This window comes from Agelaius tricolor, unplaced genomic scaffold, assembly GCF_023055355.1.
Source record: "Agelaius tricolor isolate 1412-34295 unplaced genomic scaffold, bAgeTri1.0.p SCAF_15, whole genome shotgun sequence".
Classification (NCBI taxonomy): domain Eukaryota; kingdom Metazoa; phylum Chordata; class Aves; order Passeriformes; family Icteridae; genus Agelaius; species Agelaius tricolor.
Genome location: NW_027269275.1, coordinates 2,415,101 through 2,441,739, shown reverse-complemented (window position 1 = coordinate 2,441,739; position 26,639 = coordinate 2,415,101). Strand labels below are relative to the sequence as shown.

At 44.8% G+C, this 26,639-nt stretch overlaps 1 protein-coding gene across 2 annotated transcripts; it reads left to right on the top strand.

Annotated features, from left to right (window-relative positions):
- The first annotated feature begins 273 nt into the window (after positions 1-273).
- RRAD (RRAD, Ras related glycolysis inhibitor and calcium channel regulator) lies at positions 274-4,328 on the top strand. 2 transcript variants are annotated; one of them, XM_071440207.1, is made up of 5 exons: positions 274-428; positions 661-997; positions 1,121-1,194; positions 1,712-1,916; positions 3,464-4,328. In XM_071440207.1, the coding sequence occupies exons 2-5, from the start codon at positions 664-666 to the stop codon at positions 3,739-3,741; spliced, it is 891 nt and encodes a 296-aa protein (XP_071296308.1). In that variant the 5' UTR covers positions 274-428; positions 661-663; the 3' UTR covers positions 3,742-4,328. The 2 variants fall into 2 exon arrangements, with proteins under 2 accessions (XP_071296308.1, XP_071296309.1); XM_071440208.1 differs by having other exon boundaries at positions 331-428; positions 631-997.
- Positions 4,329-26,639: the final 22,311 nt, after the last annotated feature.

Sequence of the window (26,639 nt, the reverse complement as noted above, 5' to 3'; positions counted from 1 at the left end):
GAGCAGCGGGGCCGAGCCCGGCAGCCCCAGGGTTCGCACAGCCGCGCTCCGGGGCCGGCCCTCGCCTCCCCCCGCGCTCGCTGCCGGCCCAGCCGCGCCGACGGGCGGGACCCCCGCGCTGACAGCGGAGCGGAGCCGATCGTGCCTCCCCCCACCCCCGGGGGGCTCCCGCCTCCTCCCGGGCTCCCCGCGCCGCCGCCGCCCCCGCACAGCGCGGCGGAGCCCGCGGGGGCGGCGGCGCTGCCGAGGATGCGCTGGCGGAGCGCCCGGCGAGCGTCACGGCGGGGAGGGCCCCGCGCCTCCGCCGGGACATAAAGAGCGGAGCGGGGAGCGGTGGCGGCAGCAGAGCTCGGGGAGCTCCCGTGGCAGCCACCGGGGAATCCCTCACCGATCCCTCACCGCGCCCTCGTTCTGCGCAGCGCCCCGAGGTAAGCGCGGCTGCGGAGACAGGGGCTGTGCGGGGCTGCGGGGCTGTGCGGGGCTGGGGCTGCGGGGCTGTGCGGGGCCGGGGCTGCGGGGCTGTGCGGGGCCGGGGGCTGTGCGGGGCTGCGGGGCTGTGCGGAGACAGGGGCTGTGCGGGGCCGGGGCTGTGCGGAGCAGCGGGCGCTGACAGCCGTGCCCTGCCCGCAGCCCGGGCTGACAGCCGTGCCCTGCCCGCAGCCCATGACCCTGAACCGCGGGGACAAGCGGCGCGGCAGCACGCCGTTCGCGGCGCAGCAGCACCTGCACCGCCGCAGCATGCCCGTGGACGAGCGCGACCTGCGGCCGCTGCCGCCCGAGGAGCTGTCGGGCTTGGTGCGCTGCACCTCGTACAGCCCCGGCGGGCAGCACCGCCAGAGCTGGGCCTCCGACTCCTCCGACTCCGTCATCTCCTCGGGCAGCGACTCCGACGGCAGCCTCTACAAGGTGATCCTGCTGGGCGAGCACGGCGTCGGCAAGACCAGCCTGGCGCGCATCTTCGGCGGCGTGGAGGACTGCGCGGACGCCGAGGAGGCCGGTGAGGGCACCGCGGGCGCGGGGATGCCGGGGAACCCCGGCTCGGAGCCTCCCCTACGGCCACCGGCAGGCATAGAGGAGGAAAACTTCTTTTGCTGAACTCTTTTTATTTGATTTTCTATAGGAAACACATACGACAGATCAATTATAGTTGATGGAGAAGAAGCGTCTCTAGTGGTGTTCGATATATGGGAGCAGGTAGTTACAGATCTTTCCTCATGCTTTTGCTTTATGGCTTGGTCTGTAGTTCTCTTAGGCAAAGAAAAAAAATAGAAATGGAACAACTATGCCTATTTGTTCAATCAGATAAGTGACATTAAAAAATTAGAATTCATACTGCCTTTTGTTCTCTCTGCAATTAATTTCTTGTAGCTAGGCAGGCAGTTTAAAACCCTGAATAGAGCTGAGTGAGATTCTCTTAATGCTTTAAATAATCGGTATTTTACATGAGCAGCCCAGGGAATTACTGTAAAATCGAGATTGTCAATCTGATCAGTGCAGACCTGATATTATTCCTGGAAACAAGAGAAATTTATTTTGTTTTGTATTTTAAATAACAAAATGTTTGAAATTTTGGGGAGATTGGCTTACTTTTACTGACTTTTTATAATAAAGCTAAGAAAAGAATCTTTAAGGTGCTTACAGTAATAAATGATCCCTCAGTGTTGAATAGATTTTTCAGCACAATAAATCCATTTCTTGTCTGTTGTTTCAGGATGACAGCCAATGGCTCCAGAACCACTGCATGAAAATGGGAGATGCCTATATTATTGTCTACTCAGTGACAGACAAAGTTAGTTTTGAGAAGGCTTCTGAGCTAAGAATCCAGCTGAGAAGAGCAAGGCAGACAGAAGATATTCCTATTATCCTTGTGGGAAATAAAAGTGACCTGGTCAGGTCCCGGGAGGTCTCAGTTGATGGTAAGAGACACTGAATTTTCCAAGTGCTGTCTCAAGCAGTAGCAAAGGCTGTGCAGGATCATGGCCAGCAGGAATGTCTGGGTTTGATGTAGAAAAATGTGGGATTTGAGGATCACTGGGGAAGTGGAGCCAGCTGGCTGGTGCTGCAGGGCTTGGTACCACAGCAAACACTGGAGGTGGCTGTGGGGGAAGATGTGTGGCTGTGCAGAGCTGCAGTGGGAGAGAAAAATGTATCAGCAGCTTCAGCACAGGACTACTAAAGCCAGGCTTTAACTGTATGGTGTGTGTGCAGCGGCACTTGCTGGGCTCAGGCTGTGACAGTCGGAGCTGTGACAGCCTGAGTGTGCTCTTCAGGGGACACAGTGCCATGTCACAGAGCCAGGCAGCCTCAGGACAGGGGATCCCACACAGCCTGTGCAGCTCTTTCTGCTGCAGGTGACTCCAGCACATTCGAGCTGGGCTGGTGGGACCAGGCTCACACAACTCCAAAGTCTTTTTGTGCTCTTCATCTGTGATCAGTGAGAATCCTCTCAGCCAGCTCCAGCTGGCACTTGGGTACCTGGAGCACAGGAACCAATGCCAACACCACAGCCTCGATTCTGCTTATTTAAAAATTTTTGAGGCTTTTTCTTTGGCTGGGTTTTGTTTAGTTTTGGGATGAGTTTTTTTTGTTTTCCACTGGAAAAAATACTCTGAAATATTGGTGCCTTGATGATGAACCATCTCTCCCTATCTGGTTTCCATGCTCCCAGTGTTAAATTCCTGCTCAGGGAATTGACTGGAGCTCATCAGGAGATTACTTTTTCAGGCTGGGGCAGGGCATGATTGACCTGTCCTAGTTCTGACATCTGTACTTTCCTCAGGTTTGCAACTCTGCCATTATTTACCACAGCTGGCTGTGGAAATTTGTGCTGCAGCAATGTTCCAGGGTTAAGTGCTTATGTCCAGAACACTGAATATCTTTTATTTCAAATTCAGCCCTGGTCAGATTCAGTGGTGCACAACTTTGTGACCTCTACTGATGTGTTCAATGACTTGACCTTGTGGCCTGTATCAGCTCCACTTCTATTGGTGTGGAGAACTCACTTGTTGCAGCAAGACAGAGGTGCAGAATTGCTCAACAGCTTCCAGAATAAATCCCATTTCTTTCTGTACATCACTGTAGGGGGTCTGTACCCAAAGTCAGTTTAATGCAAAAGGAGGAGACTCACACTGCTCCATATCAAACCACAAGCACGCTTCCCAGGGCCTCTCCTAAACCAGCTTTAGCTCTTACACAGGCTGCCTGAAGGGCTATTGCTGCCATGTATTCAATTCCATTGATCAGATGAGATTTCTGACCACAGCACAACAAAACCAAGGACAGTAAGGGGGCAAAACCATGAAAAGCAAATTTGGGTTTTCCTATTTTGCAGTAAAGCTCTTTCATGGCATTGAAGGCACTTTGCTTACTTAGAGCCAATTCCTGTTTTGTCCTGCTGACAGCAGGTGTGAAGAGAAAACCTCTCCACTGACCTTCCTTTCTGTCTGTCTGTCTGTCTGTGCAGAGGGCCGGGCCTGTGCCGTGGTGTTTGACTGCAAGTTCATCGAGACCTCGGCAGCTCTGCACCACAACGTGAAGGACCTGTTTGAGGGCATCGTGCGGCAGATCCGGCTGCGCAAGGACAGCAAGGAGGACAACGCGCGCAGGATGGCCAACGCCAAGAGGAGGGAGAGCATCAGCAAGAAGGCCAAGCGCTTCCTCGGCAGGATTGTGGCCAAGAACAACAAGAAGATGGCTTTCAAAGCAAAATCAAAGTCTTGCCACGACTTGTCGGTGCTATAGGAGCCCCCAGGGAGGGACGGACGAGCCCCTGGTCCCTGAGGATCCCTGTGGGGACGGCAGCTGTGGCTGCTCCAGAGACTCTCGTTAATGCCTTAAGGTGCTCAAGCAAGGCTGGAAGTTACACTACAGTGCTTCATTGATAAATGGTTTAAGTTTCAGTGTGTGCAAGTAAATGAACTAACTTGAAATATGAGGCTCGACATGCCCGCTGTGTACATATGTTTTATATCTTCTTGTCTTGTGGATACCAGAGATGCAAAGATAAGAAAGGATAACTATCACCATAGACTTGTCTCGTTTGCAGAGCAAAACTTCAACTTGTACGCAGGCTCGTACACTCTTTTTAGTACAAAGCAAGCAATGATAAATCTTTTTAAACTTAAATGTGGGGAGGGTGGAGTAGAACCACAGTAGAATGGGAGAAAACAAATTATATATATATATATTTAAATACAGAACAGATATCATTTTATTAAGTTAATTTGCACTTCCATTAACTGTTATTCAATTAATTGGTTACTTGTTTACATGCAGATTTTATAATAAAATATTATTTCCTGTTATAATAAACCGTGTTTTTTTCTCATCGTGTGGCTAAAGAATGAGAGAACAGTATTTTTATATTGACCTTTTCCCACTGTACCAAATGTTACACACAGACTGAAGATTTACATGTGATAGAGTTCTGGAACAAGATGAATTGGGAAAATCCTCTGTCCTTTTCTTTAATACAGGGTTTCTTTAAGAAGTAAACCCCGCTTTTATGAACACTCTACTTCAACAGCTCTTCTTGGGAAGGGAGCCCCTGACCCTTCATATTATTGTCCATCCTCAACCTGGTTCTCATCAGCTCTAGCAGGAGCAGGGCTTTATATACTGCCTTTAGTGAGATTGATGTGCTGTGTTTCTATTGATAAATTGAGCCCTGGAACGTTTGAAGTCCTCTCCTGCCTTGAAGGTCTTGTGTTACAGCCAAGAAGCAAATGCAGGAGGTTGTTTTTTTCCTTTTTGGCAGCAGTATAATTGTCCAATGTACTCCCACTCCTGCAGATGTGGTTCCAAGTGGTTTCAAGAAGTTCAAAGCAGGCTGGCAAGGGTGTTTGAAGGAGTTGTGGGATTCAGTTGTGTACAGTGGCCTTCAGTGCTGCTTTTGTGGCAATTTAGTGTGTTATAATAGCTGTTTTTCCATGATTTTTCCCTATTTGCTATTAATGAAGTTAAAACCAAACATGTTGCAGTGCAAGAACTGGGACTGAGGGCATTTTCTTTATAAATTCTGCCTTGTAGGATACATTCTCTTAAAAATAATCCATAAGCTCTGTTCTCAAAACCCATGAAACACACATTCCTCTGCCTCTTTGCACTGTCCCTGCCTGAGCTCAGTTCATTGGAGATTGTTGCAGCTGCCTGGGAGCCCAGCTTGCCCATGGCTTTAGAGGGACTGAGCTTCCCCAAAGCTCTGGGAGGCTTCCTCAGGTCTCACAGCTTTCCTTGGCCTTCCAGAGCTGGGGCAATCAACTCTCCATGGAGTTATGCCAGGGCTCAGGCACTCCTCAGGGAGCAGGGCAGGAATTCACATGGGGAATGCAAGAATTAGCAAATTAGCAGCTCCTGCTGTGCTGCTGGTGAGCCTGGCTGGTCACATGCCCAGTTTAGCTGGTGCTGCTGCTAACAGGTCACATTTCTTGTCAGGTGTTGCCTTTGTGCTCTGAGTGGTCTGAAGTGAGGGATCCTGTCCTGCAGTCAAAGCTAACATTTGCCTGAGCAGACACTTTAATTGGATTTGGCTTTATTTTTCCACTAGCCTTGCTTCCTGGCAAGCTATTTTCTGTTACATATCTATCTTTATCTATTATATATCTATTATTATCCATTTTGGGACATCTGACTCTGTCAGAGTATGGCACCAGACATCTCTATACATGGCAGCTTTTAATGTCAGCACCAAAGAAATTGCTCTGATCCTGACAATTCTCCAGCCAGAGTGCCCAAATCTGCACATCCCTACTGAGGCACAGGCCAAGGACAAAACTGTGTTGGCAAAGCCTCAGTCTTCTGGTTGCCCTTTGCTTTCACAGTGAGCAGGAAAGGACTGAGCTGTCTGATGGATTTATGGGATGAAATCCTGTCCAAAATAAATCCAGGAATAGGATGCACACCCAGAGTGTAAGATTGGGCATTTCACAAAGTGACAATGATGTGTTGCATCTCTGCAGCTGCAAAACCTCCTCAAGGCTCTGGTTACCAGCTGTGATTTCTGCACACTGACCTATAGATCCATGGTTTTTACTGTTCATGAACTCAAAGGTCAGTTTAGGCCAATTCTTAAGCCTGAGATAGTTTTGAGGAGCTCTGGCACATTCCTAGTGGCTCATTTAAACTGTAGAAGAGAATTTGTATTTTGGACCTATATCATATATAGGCACTGTGAGACAATAAACTGTGAGCCACTCTAAAGAAACATGGGCTAGTCTAGAAAATTTTCTATCAGTTAATATTGCACAATAAAATATTTATTCAAATCTTCATTGCACTAATTTTTTCATTCATTCATTTTTAAGTTTCTTTGTACAGGTATTAGCATAATTCAACCATGGCTCTTGAGAAGGGGAAGGTTTGATGCTATTGCAGCTCTGACAATAATATGCTCCAGATCATACTCTATGCTGCAGAAGTATTATCATGAGTACTATTTTGCAGAGATTCTGGAAGGTATTTTGCCCAGAAAAAAAAAATTATTGGATGCAATTTAGTGGAATTTCCAAGCAGACTTTTTGGAAGTACAATATGCAGCACTAGATAAAAACCAGTAACAGGCTGGTAAATGTCTCTAAAAACCAAATTTCTTCAAAAGGTTATCTGTATCCTCAAACATTTGAAAGTCATCTCTAAGTTTTTGTAATTTGAGATGTTTTACTGGTGGGGTTACTCAGATTCTTATCATTAAAGGGCTGAATCTATTATGTGAAAAAGAGTGAGTCCCAGACAGCAACATTTTCTCTAATTATTACCCAAATAGAACAGAATATAAGGGCTAATGTGTGAGTTTTCTTAGTTTTTGCCAATGCACATCAGTTTTAATTTGGAGAGACAGCTCACACAGTCATTTAATCTTTGCTGTTTTCTCTGCTGCTGCCAGCTGAAGTTCCTACTACTGCTAATTGTGGTGGTGGATTCTGTGCTGGCACAAATCCATCTGGAGCAGCCAGTCATTAACAACCCCAGTGCAAGGACATTGCCTTTTCTATGTGACACACGTGTTAGGAAAACAAATCAAACCCTCTGTGCCTGCTGTGCTAAACTAGACTCTCTACAGTCTCCACCATATGAAAAATGTGGAAAATAGCATCCCTCCACCTGCCAGAACCACGAAGCATAAAATCATGTCACATAAATATAGACAAAATGTTATCTGCTGGGGAAGACTTGGCCAAAAATGAAGTTTTACTCAGAAGCATTTTCTCAAAATAGGAGTAGAAAAACCAGAGCATGATCTACATAGTAACATTGCATAACATCAGCATTCCTCACTGAGAAGGAAAATAGAGTGAGTTGACAGTGATTAAGAATGCAGTGCATGACAGAAAACTGGTGAGATGTAGTCTAAAAAAAGGGAGTTAATACTTACTCATATCATGCTGAAATTTACTTCAAGGCTTTTAATGTTTTTGAAAGACAATACAGATTTAATTTCAATACATCACAGAGACCTGAATGAATCTGCAGTTGCAATCAAAGGTGATGTCTGTGCCTCCCAGGAGGTTCCTTTAACTCATTATTTCCCACAGGACCTCTGGCATTGTAAGGGACACCTTGACTCCCTCTTTGCACAAGGGAGCACTGAGCACCAGCACTACTGAAGGTACCAATCTCTAAAGATTGAAATAGCGAATTGCATCTGCTGTCCTTGTGCTCTGTGCCACAGGTGTTGAACAGAGAAGTAAAAGAGGCAACAAATCCCAACTGAATGTCTGCAAATAATGTTTCTGTAGCCACTGTTCAGAATTCAAGAGGAAACAATATTGTTTAACTTAAAAATGTACTAAGGATTCCCACACTAGAGAGTAGGAAGCAGGCTAAGATTTTTTTCACCAATAAAATAGTATCAGTTAAGTACCACAGAAATGTTCTGGCCACTGGTTAACATGGCAGTTGTATGTCTTGAAGACTTTCCTCTCTCTTGCTGATTTCTCCCCCTCCCCTTTTTTCCTATTTATAAATGTGCTGCTGAATGAATCATTGGAAACCAATTAGGAGCCTACAGATCTTTTATTTTTCATTTCTAATAATTCTCATATTTATCACAGGAAATGAAGAAAATATTAATCTGATTTACAATTTAGTGCTCAGAGACAGAAATAAATAGAATATGTTTGAAAATATTAATTTTGCCACTCTCCTAAAAAAGCCCCACTAAGTTCTTACAGAGGGTTGGAGAAAGGAAAGGATTTGGACCACAAGTGCTCCTGCTCAGAACAGAACAGTAAGACCCAGGAAAATCTCCTCAGCTTGTTGCTGGCAGTGAGTCCCACTTCATCAGCCTCACTTTATTAGCATAAATGATGATGGTGTTGTCAAGCTTGCAGCCCCACTGAAGGCTGAGACCCTTTCTTTGGGAATGACAGTTTTCAGTTCAGGAGATGCCTTGGCAGAGGGACAGTAATTTTTGTCACGTTTAAATTGGATTGTTGTAATATTTTGTGCTTAACAAAGAGCTGCAGGTGGGAAATGCAGCTCTGCAAGAGGAGCTGGCAAAAGGAGCAGAGCATTCCCATGTGGGGCTGGGCTCCCTCACTCCCCAGGGCAGGGGTGGCCTCAGATGGTGGGAATGACACTGCACCAATGGCAAAGGTGCCTCACCTCATTGCCTGTCTCTGGGCTGGCTGCAAAGCTTGTTGGACATGCCATGGGTGAATTTGGAGTGGAATTCTATCAGTTCTTTTATGATAGGCGAGGAAGCATCTTGGAAGTTAAGTTGTGAGTGGTTGGCCATGCTTAGGTAGAGATGTGCTGGGTTTTCACCTGCAATTTACTCTTGACAAGGCTATGTAATTGTTTTACTAACATCTCTTTGTGAGAAAGAAACATAAGTGGTCTATGCGGTTCCAAATTTGTGGGAATCCACAAAATTAGAGAGTTTGGGGAAAGCTGCAAAAGGCAGGCCTCAGATACAGCAGAACTGTGATTGGAGCTGAGCAGCAGTCATGAGATAGGTCAGCAGAAAAAGAAAATTATTTAAAAAGTAGAAAAGCAAGGACAAACAGGACAACAGTCTGTGTATTAACACTTGTCTAGAATAACTCCCTAAACTACAGAAAGTTTATCTAGCAAGATATTAGGAAGTTTGAAGCTTAATAATGGAGCTCTGTGCACTGTGTTTGAAGGCTTACAAGCAGGTATTGTATTCGAAATAAGCCAGCATTGTTTAACCAAAGAAAGGGATGTGTGCTTATAGTGGTTGGCTAGAACTACTGTCAATGTGCTTTGCTTTGTGTGATTGGGCAAAAAACTTATAAAGTGAGTTGTAACATTGAGTTCTTGGTCTGCTGCCTGGAATGTGAGCTGCTGGCATCTTCCCATTGTCATGACCATGTAATGAGAGTGATGCTGGAAAATAAACCAGCTCAAGGCACGTTCCCAGCAGTCCTGTCCCGTTTGTGATTTGTACATAGTGCCTGGCCGGCGATAAAATTTGGAGTGGAGAGCAAACTCTCCACTCCAATTTGGAATTTGGTGTGCTCCACAGGAGCAAACTCTCCACTCCAACTTGGAATTTGGAGTGTTCCACAAGAAGCAGCTCTGCATTTCTGGTGGCAGGGACTCGTTGCAGGTGCTGGGGCCACCACAGCTGAAGGCATCTGGCACTGTCTGGGACCTTCAGGAGGTCCTGCCTGTTGGGGAAGATGGAACAGGAAAGCCTTATAAATATGATTGTCTGGCAAAAGATTTTGAGAATATAGAAACTGTAAGCAAGACAGAAATGAAAGCAAGCTTTGAGATACCTCAGTTACTGAACAACTGGAAAACAATGGCGTGGCCAGCTGAAGGTGATCCCCTTTTGATGGAACAACACCCTCTGCTTGCAGACAGGCCCAAGGGTCAGAGCAGACCCCACAGCTTGGCAGAAGGGGCCCAAAGAGGAGTTTTTAGGGTTTAAAATGTAACACAGTGTGGTAATGTAATGATTCTTATAGGCTGTATGGAAATGCTAAAGGGTTTGTATTTTGTACTAGATTGGTTAGTGAGAATCAGAATATTCAACACAGAAGAAGATTTATTGTATTGTATTTATTGTATTGTAACAGGAACCTCACTCTCTTACCCTTCTATGCTCTTACCCCTTTTACTCTCACACTTTTGCTCTCTCCCCCTCTCATCCTCTCTCCCCCTCTCTTCTCTCAGTCCTGCTCTGAGCTGTGGCTGGCAGCTCCCAGCAGGGCCCTGCCCCAGGCCCTTTGCAATAAACCCCAAGTTCCTGACCTGGCTCCAGAGATCTCTTGTGTCCGTCTGTCCTGACTGTCCTACCCCCGACCTCCTACACCTGCCCTGTTCTTCCTTCCTGCAGGCCAGGGGTGCCTGACTGGACTCTCACACACAGGGAGCTTTAAATCCATGATTTCCTTCCAGACCCCTGGAATTCAGAGGGGAGAGCTCACCACTGTCCTCAATGAACGCAAGAATGGAGCTGTGGCTACCAGCCAGGTGCTGAACAACTTTCTCACAGATATTTCAGCTGTGGGACACCTTTGTCCCATGCTTTTCATGTCAGCTGCAGCTTTGTCCCTGCAGCCTCCATGGTGGCACACTGTCACCCTGGCACTGCCCTGCTGCTGCTGCTGCTGCACGACTTTCTGGGAGTCAGCAGCTGAACACCAACCTGGGCCCAGCTCAGTGCTTTACATAATATTATCTGGGTAAAAAAGGTCACATTTTGCTGCACTTAAGTCCCTGATTAAGCCAGCATAGCAAATTAAATTACTCTCTTCCTGAATGTCAGGGCTGTGGTTGCATTTGCAAGGCAAAGGGAATGCAAGATTTCCAGCTAATCTGTGTATGGAGAAAAGAAAGAAAAACTTATGGAATCCAATAGTCTCCTCTCATTTCTACCCTCCAGGCATTTTTTCACTGGAAATAGTTTTGGCTATTGAATATTGTTCTTCTGCCCTCTCACTACTCATGAATTCTTGGATCTCTATCCTTCCTGCCCAGTCCTATACAGAAAATCTTCTCAGAAGTCTAACACATGAAATCTCAGGGAAAACAGGTAAGGTGAAAGATATGAGCAATTGCAAAGTTTGCATGATTTTGAAAGGCACTAATAAAAGCATTTTATTCAACAAATCAGCATTTCTGTGCAGGGTTTACAGCTCACAGTCTGCAGCATTTTGGTAGTTAGTTTTAAAAAAATCTATGTTATAGAAAACACAGAACTATTATTCTTCACAATAATAAAGGTTTCCTGTGTTTTTCTTGATACTCTGCAACAAATCTAAGTCTGTAGCAAACTGTACAGAAGTAGAGAAAATGGAAAGTAAAAAACCAGGCTGTTCCAATCTACCTTTTTGTCATTACCAATAACGAGCTTTCACTTGTGAGATCATACACTTTGTCATACTCATGTGTATGATAAATACACAACAAATGCATCTACATGTGGTCATTACTGCTGAACTGGTTTTCTTCCTCTCTTCTTCTTAGGTAGCAATTTAAAAAATAACAATGGAGGTGGAAGTTACAGCATAGAAATGAATAAACATGGCAATCAGGCAGCAGACAGCACTGAGTGAGCAGAGGATGCCTCCTGCACACCTGTCTCATGTTCAGTGTGAGGTTTTCAGAGCCTGCAGAGCTGTGGGATCCCTGCATTCTCCACATTTATCCAAAGGCTGAGCTGGCCAAGTACCAGAGCAAAACTCCTGAACAGCCAAGTCCAGCAGCACAAAGATTTAGCTGCAAATAAACAGCACTGTCCCTCCTACCTTCCCAGGGATTTCATTAGCAGAGTCTCCAGCTCTGTTTAGAAAGGTTTTGGGGGTTCTAGAAAACAGCACATTATGTTTAAAAATACATTTACATTATATATATATAAAACAGGTGTTAGCAGCTTTTTAACTGACAGATTTATACTCAGCCTTCAGAAAATCAGTAGTAAATTAAATTATTATTTAAGTTTTACAAATCTTGGCTTGGCTAGTAATTGGTTCATTTTTAATTACTGAGTAAATAATTCGAGAACAAATCTTTATTATTTCAGTCCCAAAGTAGCATTCTGCCCCTCAAGGGTAAGATGGATTAAGGGGAACTGCATTTTAACCACAGAAATTGTGAGCTGGTTGACTTTCTCTTTTTTTGCTGGCTTGGACTGTGACCCCTTTAAACTCACCCTGCTCTTACCTGCAGTGTGAGTGAGGACATCTCCAGACATTGAAGTGAGCCCTGCAGTCGAGTGTTTTTCTCGCTTTTCTGCTTTTTCATTTCTTTTTGAATGACTGCTGCTGATACAGTATGCATCTGAGGAGTCTGATGGAGAGCAGGTGTCAAGTCCAAAAGAACAAACCACAGGCAAATTTTGACAGGAGTTTGGATGCTGTGAATATTGTAAAGGCAAATTAGTATTTTGGGTGGTAACTTCAGGTCATCCTTGGCTGGACAAAGACTTTTAGTGCTCTCATTAATAAATATATAGTCATTACAAAAATCATGTCAGTATTTTGTAGCTTTGTTTTCATTTAGGAGCTTGTAAGCATTCAAGTACTGTAAATTTTCACTTTTGTGCTGAGTGGGGTAAGTTTGGTGGCAAGTTCCCAAAATGAAGTATTTCTGTGAAATGACATTTATTGTACATTGAGTTTTCTGCAATCTTTAATTTAGGTGTTGTGGCATTCACATTCTCTGAAAAATCCCTTTGCCCAGGACTTTTCTCCTGGGAAGCTGAGAAGCCTCAGAGAAAAGGAAAACAATTCTGATCTCATTTGCTTCTCCTGTGTTGTGCTCATGTGGAATGTGTTTGGAGATTGTTCACCCACAGGTGATTGTTCCATTGCATTCTGCTGGGAGTTGTTTTCACTCTTTGGCCATTCAGGGCCAAGCTGTGTCAGGACTCTGGAAAGAGTCACAAATTTTCATTATTATCTTTTTAGCATTCTGTAAGTATCCTTTCTGTATTATTTAATATCGTTTATTTTGGTATTCTTTAATATGATATAGTATCATAAAGTAATAAATCAGCCTTGTGAGACCATGAGTCAGATTCATCACTCCTGCCTTCGTCTGGGGGGAACCCAAATACAATGGGGGTGTCACAGTCAGACTGAGCCTGTGCTGGCACCCACTGCAGACACCCAGGGGACAGAGCAGGGAGGGAAGCACTGACATGAGCTCTGGGTGCAGGTGATTTTCCATCCCAGGGCAGAGCTGGAGGGTTTGTGATGCTGCAGCTGGAGGATGGAGAGCACACACAGGAATCCTGCAGGTCCAGGTGCTTTGGGCTGCCAACTGCTCCCTGCCCAAAGGGCACAGCCAGGTCCAGGGCTTCTCAGGCTGGGGCAGGAAAAGGGAGGACAACCAGAGAAGCAATAAAAGCATCACTTGCATTCCTGGTCTCTGAGCTGCCCCAAGAACAGCACGAGGATTGCTTGTCATGGGCATATTTTCTGAAAAATCCTTTGCTAGGATTTTTTCTCCTGAGAAGCTGAGAGGCCTCAGAAATGAAATGTAAACAAGAATTATCTGCTGCTGTGGAGTGAAACAGGTGCATCTGGGATTGGTTTCATGTGGTTGGTTTTAATTAATGGCCAATCACAGTCCAGCTGGCTCAGACTCTCTGGTCAGCCACAAGATTTTGTTATCATTCCGTTCCATTCCATTCCGTTCCATTCCATTCCATTCTGTTCCATTCCATTCCATTCCTTTCTTTGCTAGCCTTCTGATGAAATCCTTTCTTCTATTCTTTAGTATAGTTTTAGTATATAATTTTCTTTTAATAGAATACCTATCATAAAATAATAAATCAGCCTTCTGAAACATGGAGTCAAGATTCTCATCTCTTCCCTTGTCCTGGGACCCCTGTGAACACCACCACAGATTGCTTCAACAAGGAGCTGTGCCTGAAGAAGACCAAGTGAAAAGTCTCCCAAGTGCTCAGGGAGGAGTCTGCTCTTCCATGCCATGGTGGGAAACTTCCTGCATCTCAAAGCATCACCTCCATCCTTCCTACTCTCCCCTCCCTGCTTCCCCCAAGAAAGCTATTTTTAATTCACTGATTGGAAAGCTTTGTTTCCAAACAGCAGGATAGAGGTTTAATTAAAACTCCACCTGGTACTAACATAATCCAGCAAAATCCATCCATTTCAGGAAATAAATCCTTGATGAGGTTGGTTAACCCAAGAGATGCAGTTTGGGTAGTTTTCTGCACTCTTCCTTGAATTGTGCTGTATTTCTGTGAGAAAACTGCCCAAACCACTCAAATCTCTGAAATGTTTTACATGACATTGGAAATGCTTATTAAGGTCACTTGGTGGATAATGGACAAAAAGCATTGACTGCATTTCAATGGGGTTTTTTTGTCATTTCCACAAGGATGAACAGTAAGAAAATCCCGAGCTGAATTTCCCAATTCTCTTGTCCCTACCTGGGTGGCAGAGAAGACACAGAACCTCTGATGTTAGATGAACACACAGCTCTGTAATTTCTTATTCAACTCAGTCCTGTTTATGCAAATAATGTTATTAGGATCCCAGGACAGACCCTGCTCTTTTCTGGGGAGTCAGCAGATCCAGACCCTGCTTTTGGAATCAGCAGCACTTGTGTCCTGTCAGCACAGTGCATTACATGTGTAAAACTGAAGGAATATTTCAGAGGCTGTCAGGTTAGAGTTGTGTTACTGCTACACCATGGGAAAAACAAGAATAGAACTTGGTATTCATCACCTCATGGAAATGACAGGTGCATTTGCCTTTAATAAACAAAATAACTGCAGGGCAGTTTCTGTGAGACACAACCACACTGGGGCAAAGACATGAGCAACAGAGTTCTCCAAACTGATCAGAGCCAAAGCCAAACAATTCCCCCCCTGGTGAGGAACAGTCTGAGCATTAAAGGTGAATGTTATGGGTTTTCCCTTTTCTTTCACAATTCAGACCCATTCCAAGGGCATCTTGGAGAATGGATGGTTCTGGATCCAGAATTGTTGCCTGATGAGATTCCTCCAGTTCTCTCATGCAAACAGAGAATACTTTGAGGGCTGTCCTGAGGCTGGGAATAAGGAAAAAGCTGAATGTCCCCAAGAACTGAGTGGGAGGACGATGGTTCCTGCTGAGCCTGGCAAATACAATTTGTTAAACACCACCCCAGTGAGGACACTGAGCTTTCCCTCAGACCTGACTGTAGCTGCATTTCCTCTCAGCAAAGACTCAGTACCTTGAAAAAGCACAAATGGGAAAAATACTTCTATTTTCAAGGGTATTTTGGACAAAATGGCAAATTATGCAGAGAAAGAATTTGAAACCTGTACCTCATGTTATGTGTTTTGCACAGGAATGTTTTGACAGATGGATGCATTCAGACAGAGAAATTAAGAAAATGAACCCAATAAAGGTTTCCTGATTATTTTTATTTCCAACATCTCAAATATTTGAATGACTAAAAGCAAAAGTATGTTTCTATGTCTGGGAGGCAATTAACAACAACAAAACTGTGGACACGTCTTTCATTCTATTTGATTAAAATAGAGCAGAGGTCAGAGCCCTACAAAGACAAATGCTTGCACCACACTGTCTGCTGCAGAAGGGCTTTGCTGAGCTCAGAGGAGCAGTTTTAATTGAAGAAATCAAACATCTGCTGGGGTTTTGAGGAGCTGACCTGCCCCAGCTCTCTCTCCCCCACCTCTTTGCCAGCAGTGTCACACACATCTTTTATGGAAAATCCTTTCCTTAGGATTTTTCCTCCTGAGAAGCTGAGAGGCCTCAGGAACAAAATGTAACCAATGGTTATCTGCTGCTGTGGGATGCAACAGGTGCATCTGGGATTGGCCCATGTTGGATGTTTGTAATTAATGGCCAATCACAAACCTTTGTTATCATTCCTTCCTTTTCTATTCTTAGCCAGCCTTCTGATGAAATCCTTTCTTCTATTCTTTTAGTATAGTTTTAATGTAATATATATGATAAAATAATCAATCAGCCTTGTGAAGCATGGAGTGAGATGCTCATCTCTCCCCTCATCCCCAGACCCCTGTGAACACCCTCACACTGCAGGAGCATTTCCTGCTCCCCACAGCCCTGGCTGAGCCAGCTCAAGGCCCAGCACCAGGAGTGGGGCTGGAGCATGGCCTGGATGCTCCTCAGCTGGGAGGTGCCACCCTCAGCTGTGACCAGCATTGCACAGCAGTGTCCCAGAGCTGGGACATCACCTCAGCTCTCCCTGCTGGGAGCTCTCCTGCACAGGCTGGGGTGTGCTGAAGGATGGACCACAACTGAAGCTGATGGGCAGCTTTACTAAAGGTAGTTTCATTCTTGCTCCCTCCCTCATTTGCTGACCTTGTGCTTGATGCTACTTGAATAAAATTCACAGTAATTTGTTCACATGTGTTTGCAGAGCTGCAGTGACTGAGCAGGACATCCACTGCACTATTGCTCTTCTTCTTGTGCAAACCAATATTTTTATTGCAGAATAATTTATTTAAAAGACATCAGGATAATACCAACAAATTAAAATAGTGCCCAGTATTTATATGAAAACAGAAGAAATCAAAAGCATTCATTCACTGTTGGATTTAGTGGTTTTATATCATGGGAATGGTCAATTAAATTTATTCAACTCTTTTAATTTAGTTTATACCAGGGATACAATTAAAGCCAGTTTTCTGACACTGAGCCAGAGAGTAGGCACAGCTGGCTTTAAAAATATTTTTTCTACATATTTTTTTACCATTCACCTTCAGTAAACATAAGCATTTCCACACAACTCTAATAATTTAATTTTAATAAATAGTATTTACAATAAATATTCTTCTTTAATGCTCCATTCTGATCAAATTGCTATTTCCAATATCCTGGTACAAATGAGCTTTTATTTCACCCTGAAATCCCTTTCATGGGGCTGTTTAAGGGTCAGGCTCCAGGTGTGTGGCTGGTGCCAGCAGAACCATCATGAGCCTCATTTATGGGGAAAGGTTCCAGTGAGGTGCCAGCACAGCCCTGGGGAGCTCAGCCCCTCTGGAGGGAGCAGGTACCAGCTGAGATTCCTGATATACTCTGATAAACTCTGATAAACTCTGATAAACTCTGAAAAAGCCTCCCCTGGCAGACACCTCTGTTCAGGGCTGCTCAAGGGGGGGTTGCTTTTTATAGTTAAAACTCTGAGCCCTAAAAAGAAACATTTTCTTTGAAGCTGTAAATGAAAAAATATTCCAGAACCACGGTGGGTTAGAGTTAGGCCTTCTAGAAAGAAGTCAGTGTTTCTTTCCTTTACTCTTTCTTTTGACTGAAGGGTCCAAGGGTAAATTTAATGGTCATGGTTACCACTAGATGTGTGCACAGTGGGATACTTGCTGCCAGGGGAGCAGGCAGGAATCCTCCCTATTTCTTGTTTAGGTGCTGTATACTCCTAGTTCATTTATTATTTCATGGGGGCAGCTATATGTATTTTAATAAAATTTTAACATATTATTTGTACCTTACTTCATTAATATATTTTGATTTTTTTTTAGTTATTTCTAAGCAAACCAGAAAATTAAAATAGGGCAAAAAAAATTTCTAGTTATGTTCTTTTGTTTCATTTCAGAGTGTCTAAAATAAAATTTACTGCCCATTTATTGATTATTTCCTTTCCATACTTGAAAATAGAAGCAGTTTTCTTCTAGTAATAACTTTGCTGTGACACATACCTTAGGATTCCATAGACTAGATACTGTAGGACTCCAAGTACAGCAAAATATCAAACAATCACAAAACCCAGAATGGTTTGGGTTGGGAGGAACCTTAAATCCCACCCAGTGCCACCCCTGCCATGGCAGGGACACCTCCCACTGTCCCAGGCTGCTCCAGCCCCAGTGTCCAACCTGGCCTTGGGCACTGCCAGGGATCCAGGGGCAGCCCCAGCTGCTCTGGGCACCCTGTGCCAGGGCCTGCCCACCCTGCCAGAGAGGAATTTCAACACAAGTCCCAGTTAAGAGAAGGAGTAGAATATTATAATAGCTGTGGTCTTGTCACTGACAAGAAATAAAACTGCATTCACTATTTCAACTTATTTTATCAGCATTAAAATAAGAGAATAAGCTTTTAGTGTTAAGTACAGCTTTATGATCCCAGCTATGCTTCATTCTAAAGATGGAAAGTCCCCTCCAATAGAAAAATCCACTACAGGGCTGTCATCCTCCTATGAGTAGCTGCCTTATTCATGTGCCTAAAACTGGATATCTGCTCAAGAAATGGGTGAATCATGGCCTGAATCAAGAGTTATTCTACTAAATTGAACTCACACTGCTGTGAGATCAGAATGGAACACTGAGGGACCCCTTCTGTGCTTCCCTTTTATATTTTCCTGCACAGGGAGTCTCGAGCAGTGAGGAGAGCAGGGGACAGGAGTGAGGTGTCAGCTGCCTGTAGGTAAAGGAGGGGCTGAGGAAAGGTGCTGCTCCTCACCTGGAGGCAATCTCTGTGGCAAATGCCATTTGTGCAGGTTGCTCCTTGCTCCTCACCCCCTGCCAGGCACACTCACACGTGGCAAGGCTGCAGCTCCCAGCAGTGCAGTGATGCTGACTGATCCCTGCCAGGGCCAGCAGGGAAAGGGCAGGCACAGCTTCACTTCTGGCCTCTCTCAACACACTGAGGTCTCAGCAAGGGCCAGCTAAACACAAATATTCAGGAATTTAGGTGGTCAGACAAGACACACCTTCACAGTAATAATAATGGGATATTTGGATCATTACACTGTGACCTGAGAGGACCAGGGGGCCAAAGGAGTCCCTTGTCCCACAGATCCTCCTCCTGGTCATAAAAGGTGTGAGCTGCTTTTGTCCCTAAGGTACACAGTGAACCTGCTCTGGGAGTTTGAACCATGAACAGAAAGCCCATTGTTACAGTCCTATAACACATCTCTCCACAGCCAGCTTATTATTGCATCTGCTCCATAATTAGATATAAAAGGGTGCAGGATGACAAAGGCAATGTCCCAGTAAAGCACAGAATTATGAAAATAAGGTGATAACACTGTAGGAGATAATAACAAAGGCTTACAAAGACTGAGATAAATCTCACAGCTGACAGAATATTGAAGCACAGCCACTCTCTGGCTTTGCAGGAGTGAGTTTGTCTCACTTGGATCTCACCACGCTTCCCAGGAGGGGAGGATTCATCCCAGGGAGCGTCACTGGCATTTCCTGCACTGCTGACGTCTGCCTGTGTGGTGACATCAGCACCACAGGAGCAGAGCCTCCATTTCCTTGCTCTTCACACCTCCTGCATATTACAGAAAGATTTACAGCACTCCTGTGAGGTCTCTTCATCCTTACAAAGAGTTAGAGAAGCAGCCCATAATTATTCATATTCTTTTTTCCCTCTCCTTGGTCGTTCACGATACAGCAAATAGACACAAATTCTTTGCCAAATTTTTCCTTCTGGGCAGGGGAAATCTGTGCTGTTTTGACCCATTTTTCATTGGTCAGGCATCATATAAAGGTACAATGTAGAGTTTTATCCGGGATTTGGTTAAACCCCTGTTTCATTCATTCAGAGGAGTCTAAGCTTTCCTCTCACTGCTTACTGTGCACAGAATTGTTAACTCAGGCAGGGAGTAAATAAAAGGAGGTAACTTACAATTCCTGTCTTTCCTGTGGGTCATTTTAATACAAATAGGGACCCATATCTGAGAATTGTATTTTATACTGATACACAGCTATGCCAGTAATGGCATAGCAGTGTGTAAGTAATGGCATTTGTGTCAAGGGTCCCAGTGGCATTATTTTATTAAATGGGATGAAATGTTTGGGACTCCATTCAGAGCTTTCCTTTATGCTTTTTGCCAAGGATGTAATCTGTGGAAAAACTCAAAACCAAACCATGGAAATGCAACACCTATCAGTCTCCCAGGTCAAGTGTTCTCTGCTTCCTCGTGTCCTCTGATGGTCAGGGCTTTTACAAACAAATGTTTCTGCAGTGATGGCACTGAGGTGAATTTCTTCCACATGACCTTTAGGGTGCACAGTGCTGTCACCTGAGCAGCCACCTGTGCAATCTGCCTGCCTGTTTAATTGCCCTAAGACTTTATTCAGACCTGATTCAAGGTCCATGGTGATTATTCAGATGATCATCAACTAAAAACCCTGAGGGAGAAGTTTTCAGGAGTGCAGGGGTATCTATTGCTCAGTTTTTATTCTGACCAGCTCTCAGTAACCTGCCAGGTGGAGTTTATTAAAGCACAAGAACTTGGCTGTGGTGGATCCTGTACCAGGGACCAAGGGCAGCTGAGGAGCTCAGACCAAACCCAAATGCACAATTACAGCTTGGTCCAGAGCTCGTTCCTGAGCATGAAAAGCTGCTCCAGATTAGCAGATGAGTTCAGGTAAGTGACACAAAGACATTCTGGATGGCAGGTGAGTCACTGGACACTGGCACTACCCAAGATGAAATCCTCTATGACAGTCAGAGCTTATCCTTCCACTGCCAGAAACAGCCTGGACTTTTCCTGAAGCACAGCCAGATTTCAGCCATTGGGTCACATTTAAAGGGAAGATTAAACACACAATGTTGTGTTTGGGTTTTTAACCTATGCACACATTTCTGTCGTGTAGGAGCATTTCTGTTCTGGTCTTAGGGGCACTGTACAAATAAAAAAGCAATTATTCTGATTAGAAAGAGGAGAAAGGAGGACTAAGGTCTGCTCTAATACCTATCAATCAACTTCAGAAGAACAGAACTAATTTTCAGGGAGTTAAGGCACTGAATGAGTTTGGTATTGGTTTCGTTGCTGAGAGGGAAGACACAATTCTGGTTATTTGCAATTGATTTTGTCTGAATTAAGAAGGTAATTTATCTTTTAGGTTTTTATGCTGTTATTGACAATATATCCACTAGAATATGTGGAGGAAGCTGAGAGGTGTGGTGGCTCAATCTCAGTCTCACTGTGTCCTTTGGGCTGCCATGAACCTCACTCAGGACCACACAATTATTGTTCTCCCCTCATTTCCAGTTTAGGAGCACCCCAAAGTCCATGAGATGACTCCACTGTGAACCAGGAATGAGCCAAACAGGCTGAGCTGGCTCACCTGCACTCACAGTCTGGTGCTGCTGACCTTTCAAACCCATCAAGAGAAACGTCAATCTCAGCTTGCTGTGAGCTTTCCCTTCTGCTCCTCCAGGTCCCTGGGGCTGGTATCCAGGAAATGCAGGAAAAAGCAGCTAGTATCAAATAAAAATATATTGATTTTAATATCTCTGTCTTGAGCAGCCTCTTGTGTGCTTTATATCCAAAGAGTCTTTTATACTGATAGCATTTTTGAAACAGACTGAGAATAGAGAAGTTCAGTTTAAATAAGGGACTATAAAAGCTTTGTCTGGTCTTTATTTACTTTAAAAAATTATTTCAATGCTTAAAAGGAATATTTGGAAAAGGTTTTTCCTCCAAGAAAAATATCAATAGAAACATGTAAACATTAAAAAAAATATCACAGAATAATTAAAAAAAACTCCTGAGAACTTGGACCTGAATTTGTTGCTGTGGTAGCTCCAAGAAATCACAGTTCATGCTCCCTTCTGCTGCACCAGCTGGGTCCCTCACAGGCAACAGGCACCCAAAAAGCTCCAAAGTGCTCCTGCTCCTTCCACATCAGAAGAGTTCCTGATCCTTGTGCACTAAAACAAAGAAGTAGGATATCAGGGGGGTAGGTCCACAGAGGAGAGGAGAGCTGTCAGAGAATCTTTCTGGAAGGCTCTGAGGGCCTCCAAATATATTCCTCACTACCTGAAGCTGTAATTTTTCAGTTTTTAGTCAGCAGCCACATTTTCAATGAAGATTTTTACATAGCCAGCCTGTCTTGAGTTCTACAATTACTGTGCTTCATAACCTTTGCACAATGAATGGTGGAAAACAAACACAATCTTCTACATTTGTAAGGACAAGTGCTGCTGACTGGAGTCACTCATTTAAAATATAGTTTGAAAACAATGTCTAGGGGGTATTTGGGTTCTCATAAGGCACAGGGAGATTTTGGAGAAGGCATCAATCACTATTATTCAAAAAAACAAAGTCCCCTTAAATTTTTTCTTCCTGCTCAATCTTCTCATGAAGGCTGCAACCAAAACAAAACAAATGCCATTGATTCTGTTTGCCTTTTAATTCCTAACAACCAGTTTGACTGCAGTAACTGCCCTCTGCTAGAATAACAAATGGAAATTCTCCTTGCCAGCCACAAGCACCATCTGCCATTTCATAGGTGCTTCAGTGACTCATTAATCTGTACTTAAATTGACTTTGCACAGAACACTGCCATTTCATTGCTGCTGTGCTTTGCAGCAGCTCCTCAGACCCTTAAAGTCAATGCTGAGAATGTCAAAAGCCTTGAAAACTCTTTCCAGGTTTGTGTAACCTTTGCTGGGACTTCATTCCCAGTCTTGCATTATTTTCCTCACCTGTCCTCTTCTGAATTCTGAACAGCAATATCATTCAAATATAACTGTGCTATTTTTCATAGACTGAAACTAAAGGACATTTTTTAAAGGGGATTGTAAAATGTTTTTATGAGCTAAAAGTGAGTTTGGATTGTGTAATTGTCCAAGTGTGAGTGCAGAGTTGAGTTTTGTGCACTGAAATAGATATTAAATGCATGTGGAAAAGTATTTCTAGAGATATTTTGGATCTTTCTTGAAAGACTACTCAGAAAATATTAATGGAACTTCTTTAAATAACAAATTGATACCAGTTTGCCTTCTCCTTAAAATTACTTACAGATACATCTATTTCTGTAAACTTTATAGCTATTGAATATAGACAAAATCCTTAAGGTCATATTGCTTAAAAAAGCCCAGAAATTCTTATGACGACCAAGCCATATCTATCAAAAATGTGTTTTTATCCACGTCCCTCTTCTCTTGTGTTTGTCATGTCCTGTCAGACCTGAAGCCTGAACCTGGAGCTCCCTGGGTGGAAAAACCCAGCAGCCCCAGGCAGTTCCAGAGCTCTGGGCAGGGACTTTGCTCCAGCAATGGCAGCACCTGCAGGTCTCAGCTGGAGCCTGGTTTTGTGTTCCCATCACCTTTTTCTGAGGGAAGATGAGGAACAGATTGAGATAGGACAAAGCCTCTCCCCACACCTTGTTCTGTTTCATTTCCCTGTATTTTAAATATGTTTTTAATTAAACATCACATGGCCTTTATTAGTAGTAGCTGATAGAAGTTTTCCCACTGCTCTAGTACCACCATGTGTATTATAAAACACATCTTAAAAATGGGCATTTGGAAAAGATGAAGGTGACCAGCCAGAATTTATGAATTCCATGGGCATAACCACAGCAGTAAAAGATGAAAAAAGGCAATAGGACCAAAGATGTCTTTCTTCTCTGCAGCTCTTAACAAAACTTAGCAAAGTAACAGCAGCCTCCCAGCTCCTTTCTAAAAAGGGACATTCCTGTGTCTTCTCCTACATTCTTTTTGCAGACCACACACATTAATCTTTGTAAATTTAGTCAAACATTTCATTATAATAATTTACTTTATATAAGTTACACTGTTTTTATACTAATGTAGTGTAGAAATTATTTGCATTACCAGAGAGAAGACAAGAACAGAACATTAGGAAAACCCACAAATATAAAATGCCTTCCCTCCCCAAAGATAATCACAACCATCCATGTGGGAAGGAGAAATACCATGCTTTATTCTTTGGGATTAGGGCATTCTTTTAATTTGCCATTTGGCATTCTGAAGGCAGTAAACAAAGAGAGAAAATATAGAAACCATGTGACTGCTTGTTCCACAGCCTTTTGCACGCTGCTGCTGGAGCCTTGCTCTCAGATGTCAGTACAAAGCTGCTGCTCACTGATGCTCAGTAAGAAATGTCAGGGAAGAGATAAGCAGGCTAAAAGGAGACTATTTTAGAAACATGGTCTGTTCTATCATTAGTTCTATAGATAAACTTCCCAACATGTTTTTGAAGAGCAAATGTTTTTCCTTAGCCAAATGTAAAGTCAAAAGGAGACAGTGTTTTATTATGGAAGTGGGGGTGATTTCAGGACCTTCATTTAGGGGAGAAACTTTAAACTCGTCAGGCTGGTGGTTTAAGCTGCTGCTGTACTTAAACTTTTATGTTAAAATGATTCTGCTTGTCAGAAAAATGGGGAAAATAGAAGTCTGAATTTTCAGGACATAAATCAGAAGTAGAAAGGAGATGATCTATCTTCATGTAAGCATTCAGATGATATGGAATGGTAAATAAGGTAAATTGGTAAATAAATTACTAAATTCTTGCTAAGTCTCAGTTCTGCAACAAAAAGAATTCATGGAATCATGGAATGATTTGAGCTGGAAGGGCCCTTTAAAATCCACTGAGTCCTGCAGTGGTCAGGGACATCTGCAGTGAGATCAGACTTCCCAGAGCCCTGTCCCACCTCACCCTGAATGTTTTGGGAAGGAGCATCCACCCCCTTTCTGGGCAGCCTGTTCTGCTGTTTCACCACCTTCACTGGGAAAAATTTCCCCCACCTTTAGTTGGAAACCAATTTGGAAACCCTTTGCCTTGTCACCCCTACTGAAGGGTCTGTCCCCATCTTTCTGCAAGCCTCCTTTAGGTACTGCAATGCCACAAAAAGGTCTCCTCAGAGCTTCTTCTTCTCCAAGCTGAGCAAGCCAAACCTCATCAGCCTTTCTGCCAGGAGAGGGGCTCCAGCCCCCAGATCATTTTGTAACCTTCCTCTGGAGCCAGTCCAGAGTGCCCTCCTGTGCTGGCCCAGGGCTGGGGCAGCTCTGCACGTGGGGCCACACCTGAGCACAGGGCACAGGCAGAGTCCCCCTGCCCTGCTGCCCATGCTGGGCTCAGCCCAGGGCAGGGTGGGCTCTCCAGGCTGCAGGGACACATCACCAGGCAGGGACACATCACCAGGCAGGGGCACATCTGTGCAGGTGCACATCTGTGCAGGGACACACATCTGTGCAGGGACACATCACCAGGCAGGGACACATCTGTGCAGGGACACATCACCAGGCAGGGACACATCTGTGCAGGGACACACATCTGTGCAGGGACACATCACCAGGCAGGGACACATCTGTGCAGGGACACACATCTGTGCAGGGACACATCACCAGGCAGGGACACATCTGTGCAGGTGCACATCACATCTGTGCAGGGACACATCACCAGGCAGGGGCACATCTGTGCAGGGACACACATCTGTGCAGGGACACATCTGTGCAGGGACACATCTGTGCAGGGACACATCACCAGGCAGGGACACATCACCATGCAGGGACACATCTGTGCAGGGACACATCTGTGCAGGTACACATCTGTACAGGGACACATCACCAGGCAGGGACACATCTGTGCAGGTGCACATCTGTGCAGGGATACATCACATCTGTGCAGGGACACATCTGTGCAGGTGCACACCTGTGCAGGGATACATCACCAGGCAGGGACACATCTGTGCAGGTGCACATCTGTGCAGGGACACATCTGTGCAGGTGCACATCACATCTGTGCAGGTACACACATCTGTGCAGGGATACATCACCAGGCAGGGACACATCTGTGCAGGGACACACATCTGTGCAGGGACACATCTGTGCAGGGACACACATCTGTGCAGGGACACATCACATCTGTGCAGGGACACATCTGTGCAGGTGCACATCTGTGCAGGGATACATCACCAGGCAGGGACACATCTGTGCAGGTGCACATCACCATGCAGGTACACATCACATCTGTGCAGGGATACATCACATCTGTGCAGGGACACATCTGTGCAGGTACACACATCTGTGCAGGGACACATCTGTGCAGGTGCACATCTGTGCAGGGACACATCACCAGGCAGGTGCACATCTGTGCAGGGACACACATCTGGGCAGGGACACATCACCAGGCAGGGACACATCTGTGCAGGTGCACATCCGTGCAGGGAAGCATCTGTGCAGGTACATATCACATCTGTGCAGGGACACATCACCATGCAGGTGCACATCTGTGCAGGTACACACATCTGGGCAAGGACACATCTGTGCAGGTACACACATCTGGGCAAGGACACATCTGTGCAGGGACACATCACATCTGTGCAGGGACACATCACATCTGTGCAGGTGCACATCACCAGCTCATGTTGAGCCTTCAGCAGCACCCCAAGCCCTTCTCCCCAGGGCTGCTCTCCATCCTTTCATCCTCCCCCTTGTTCTGACCCTGGAGCCAGGGGCAGGACCCTGCACTTGATTCCTGAGCCCACATTTCCTGAGCTGGTCCCTTGCTCTGGGATCCTCATCCCTGGGCCCTGTGGTACCTGAGGAGCCCTTTGTGTTCACTGTCCCAGCACAGGGGCTCCAAAGAGCAAGAGAGAGCATGGCACTCATCTGCTGGAAACATTCCAGAGAGTTAAACTGGAGGGATTTGTCAGAAAGAGCTCCTCTGAATTGACTCTGTATCTGCTTGTGGTCTGCTGATGGCAGAGAGCAGCACAATCAGCTGCACCACGTTTTACCTGTCAATACAGAAACACAGAAAATGTGTTTGGACCACAAAGGACAAGAGATGATTTTACACCACCTTAGGCAGCACATGATGGACATTATCAAAGACTGGAGGGGTGACAGACTAGATAATATTCCAATTTCTTGAGCTGATCCCAAAAAGGCACTCTCAGTCTGTAGATCACCTTTACCTGCCAGCATATATTCAAATGTTCTAATTTT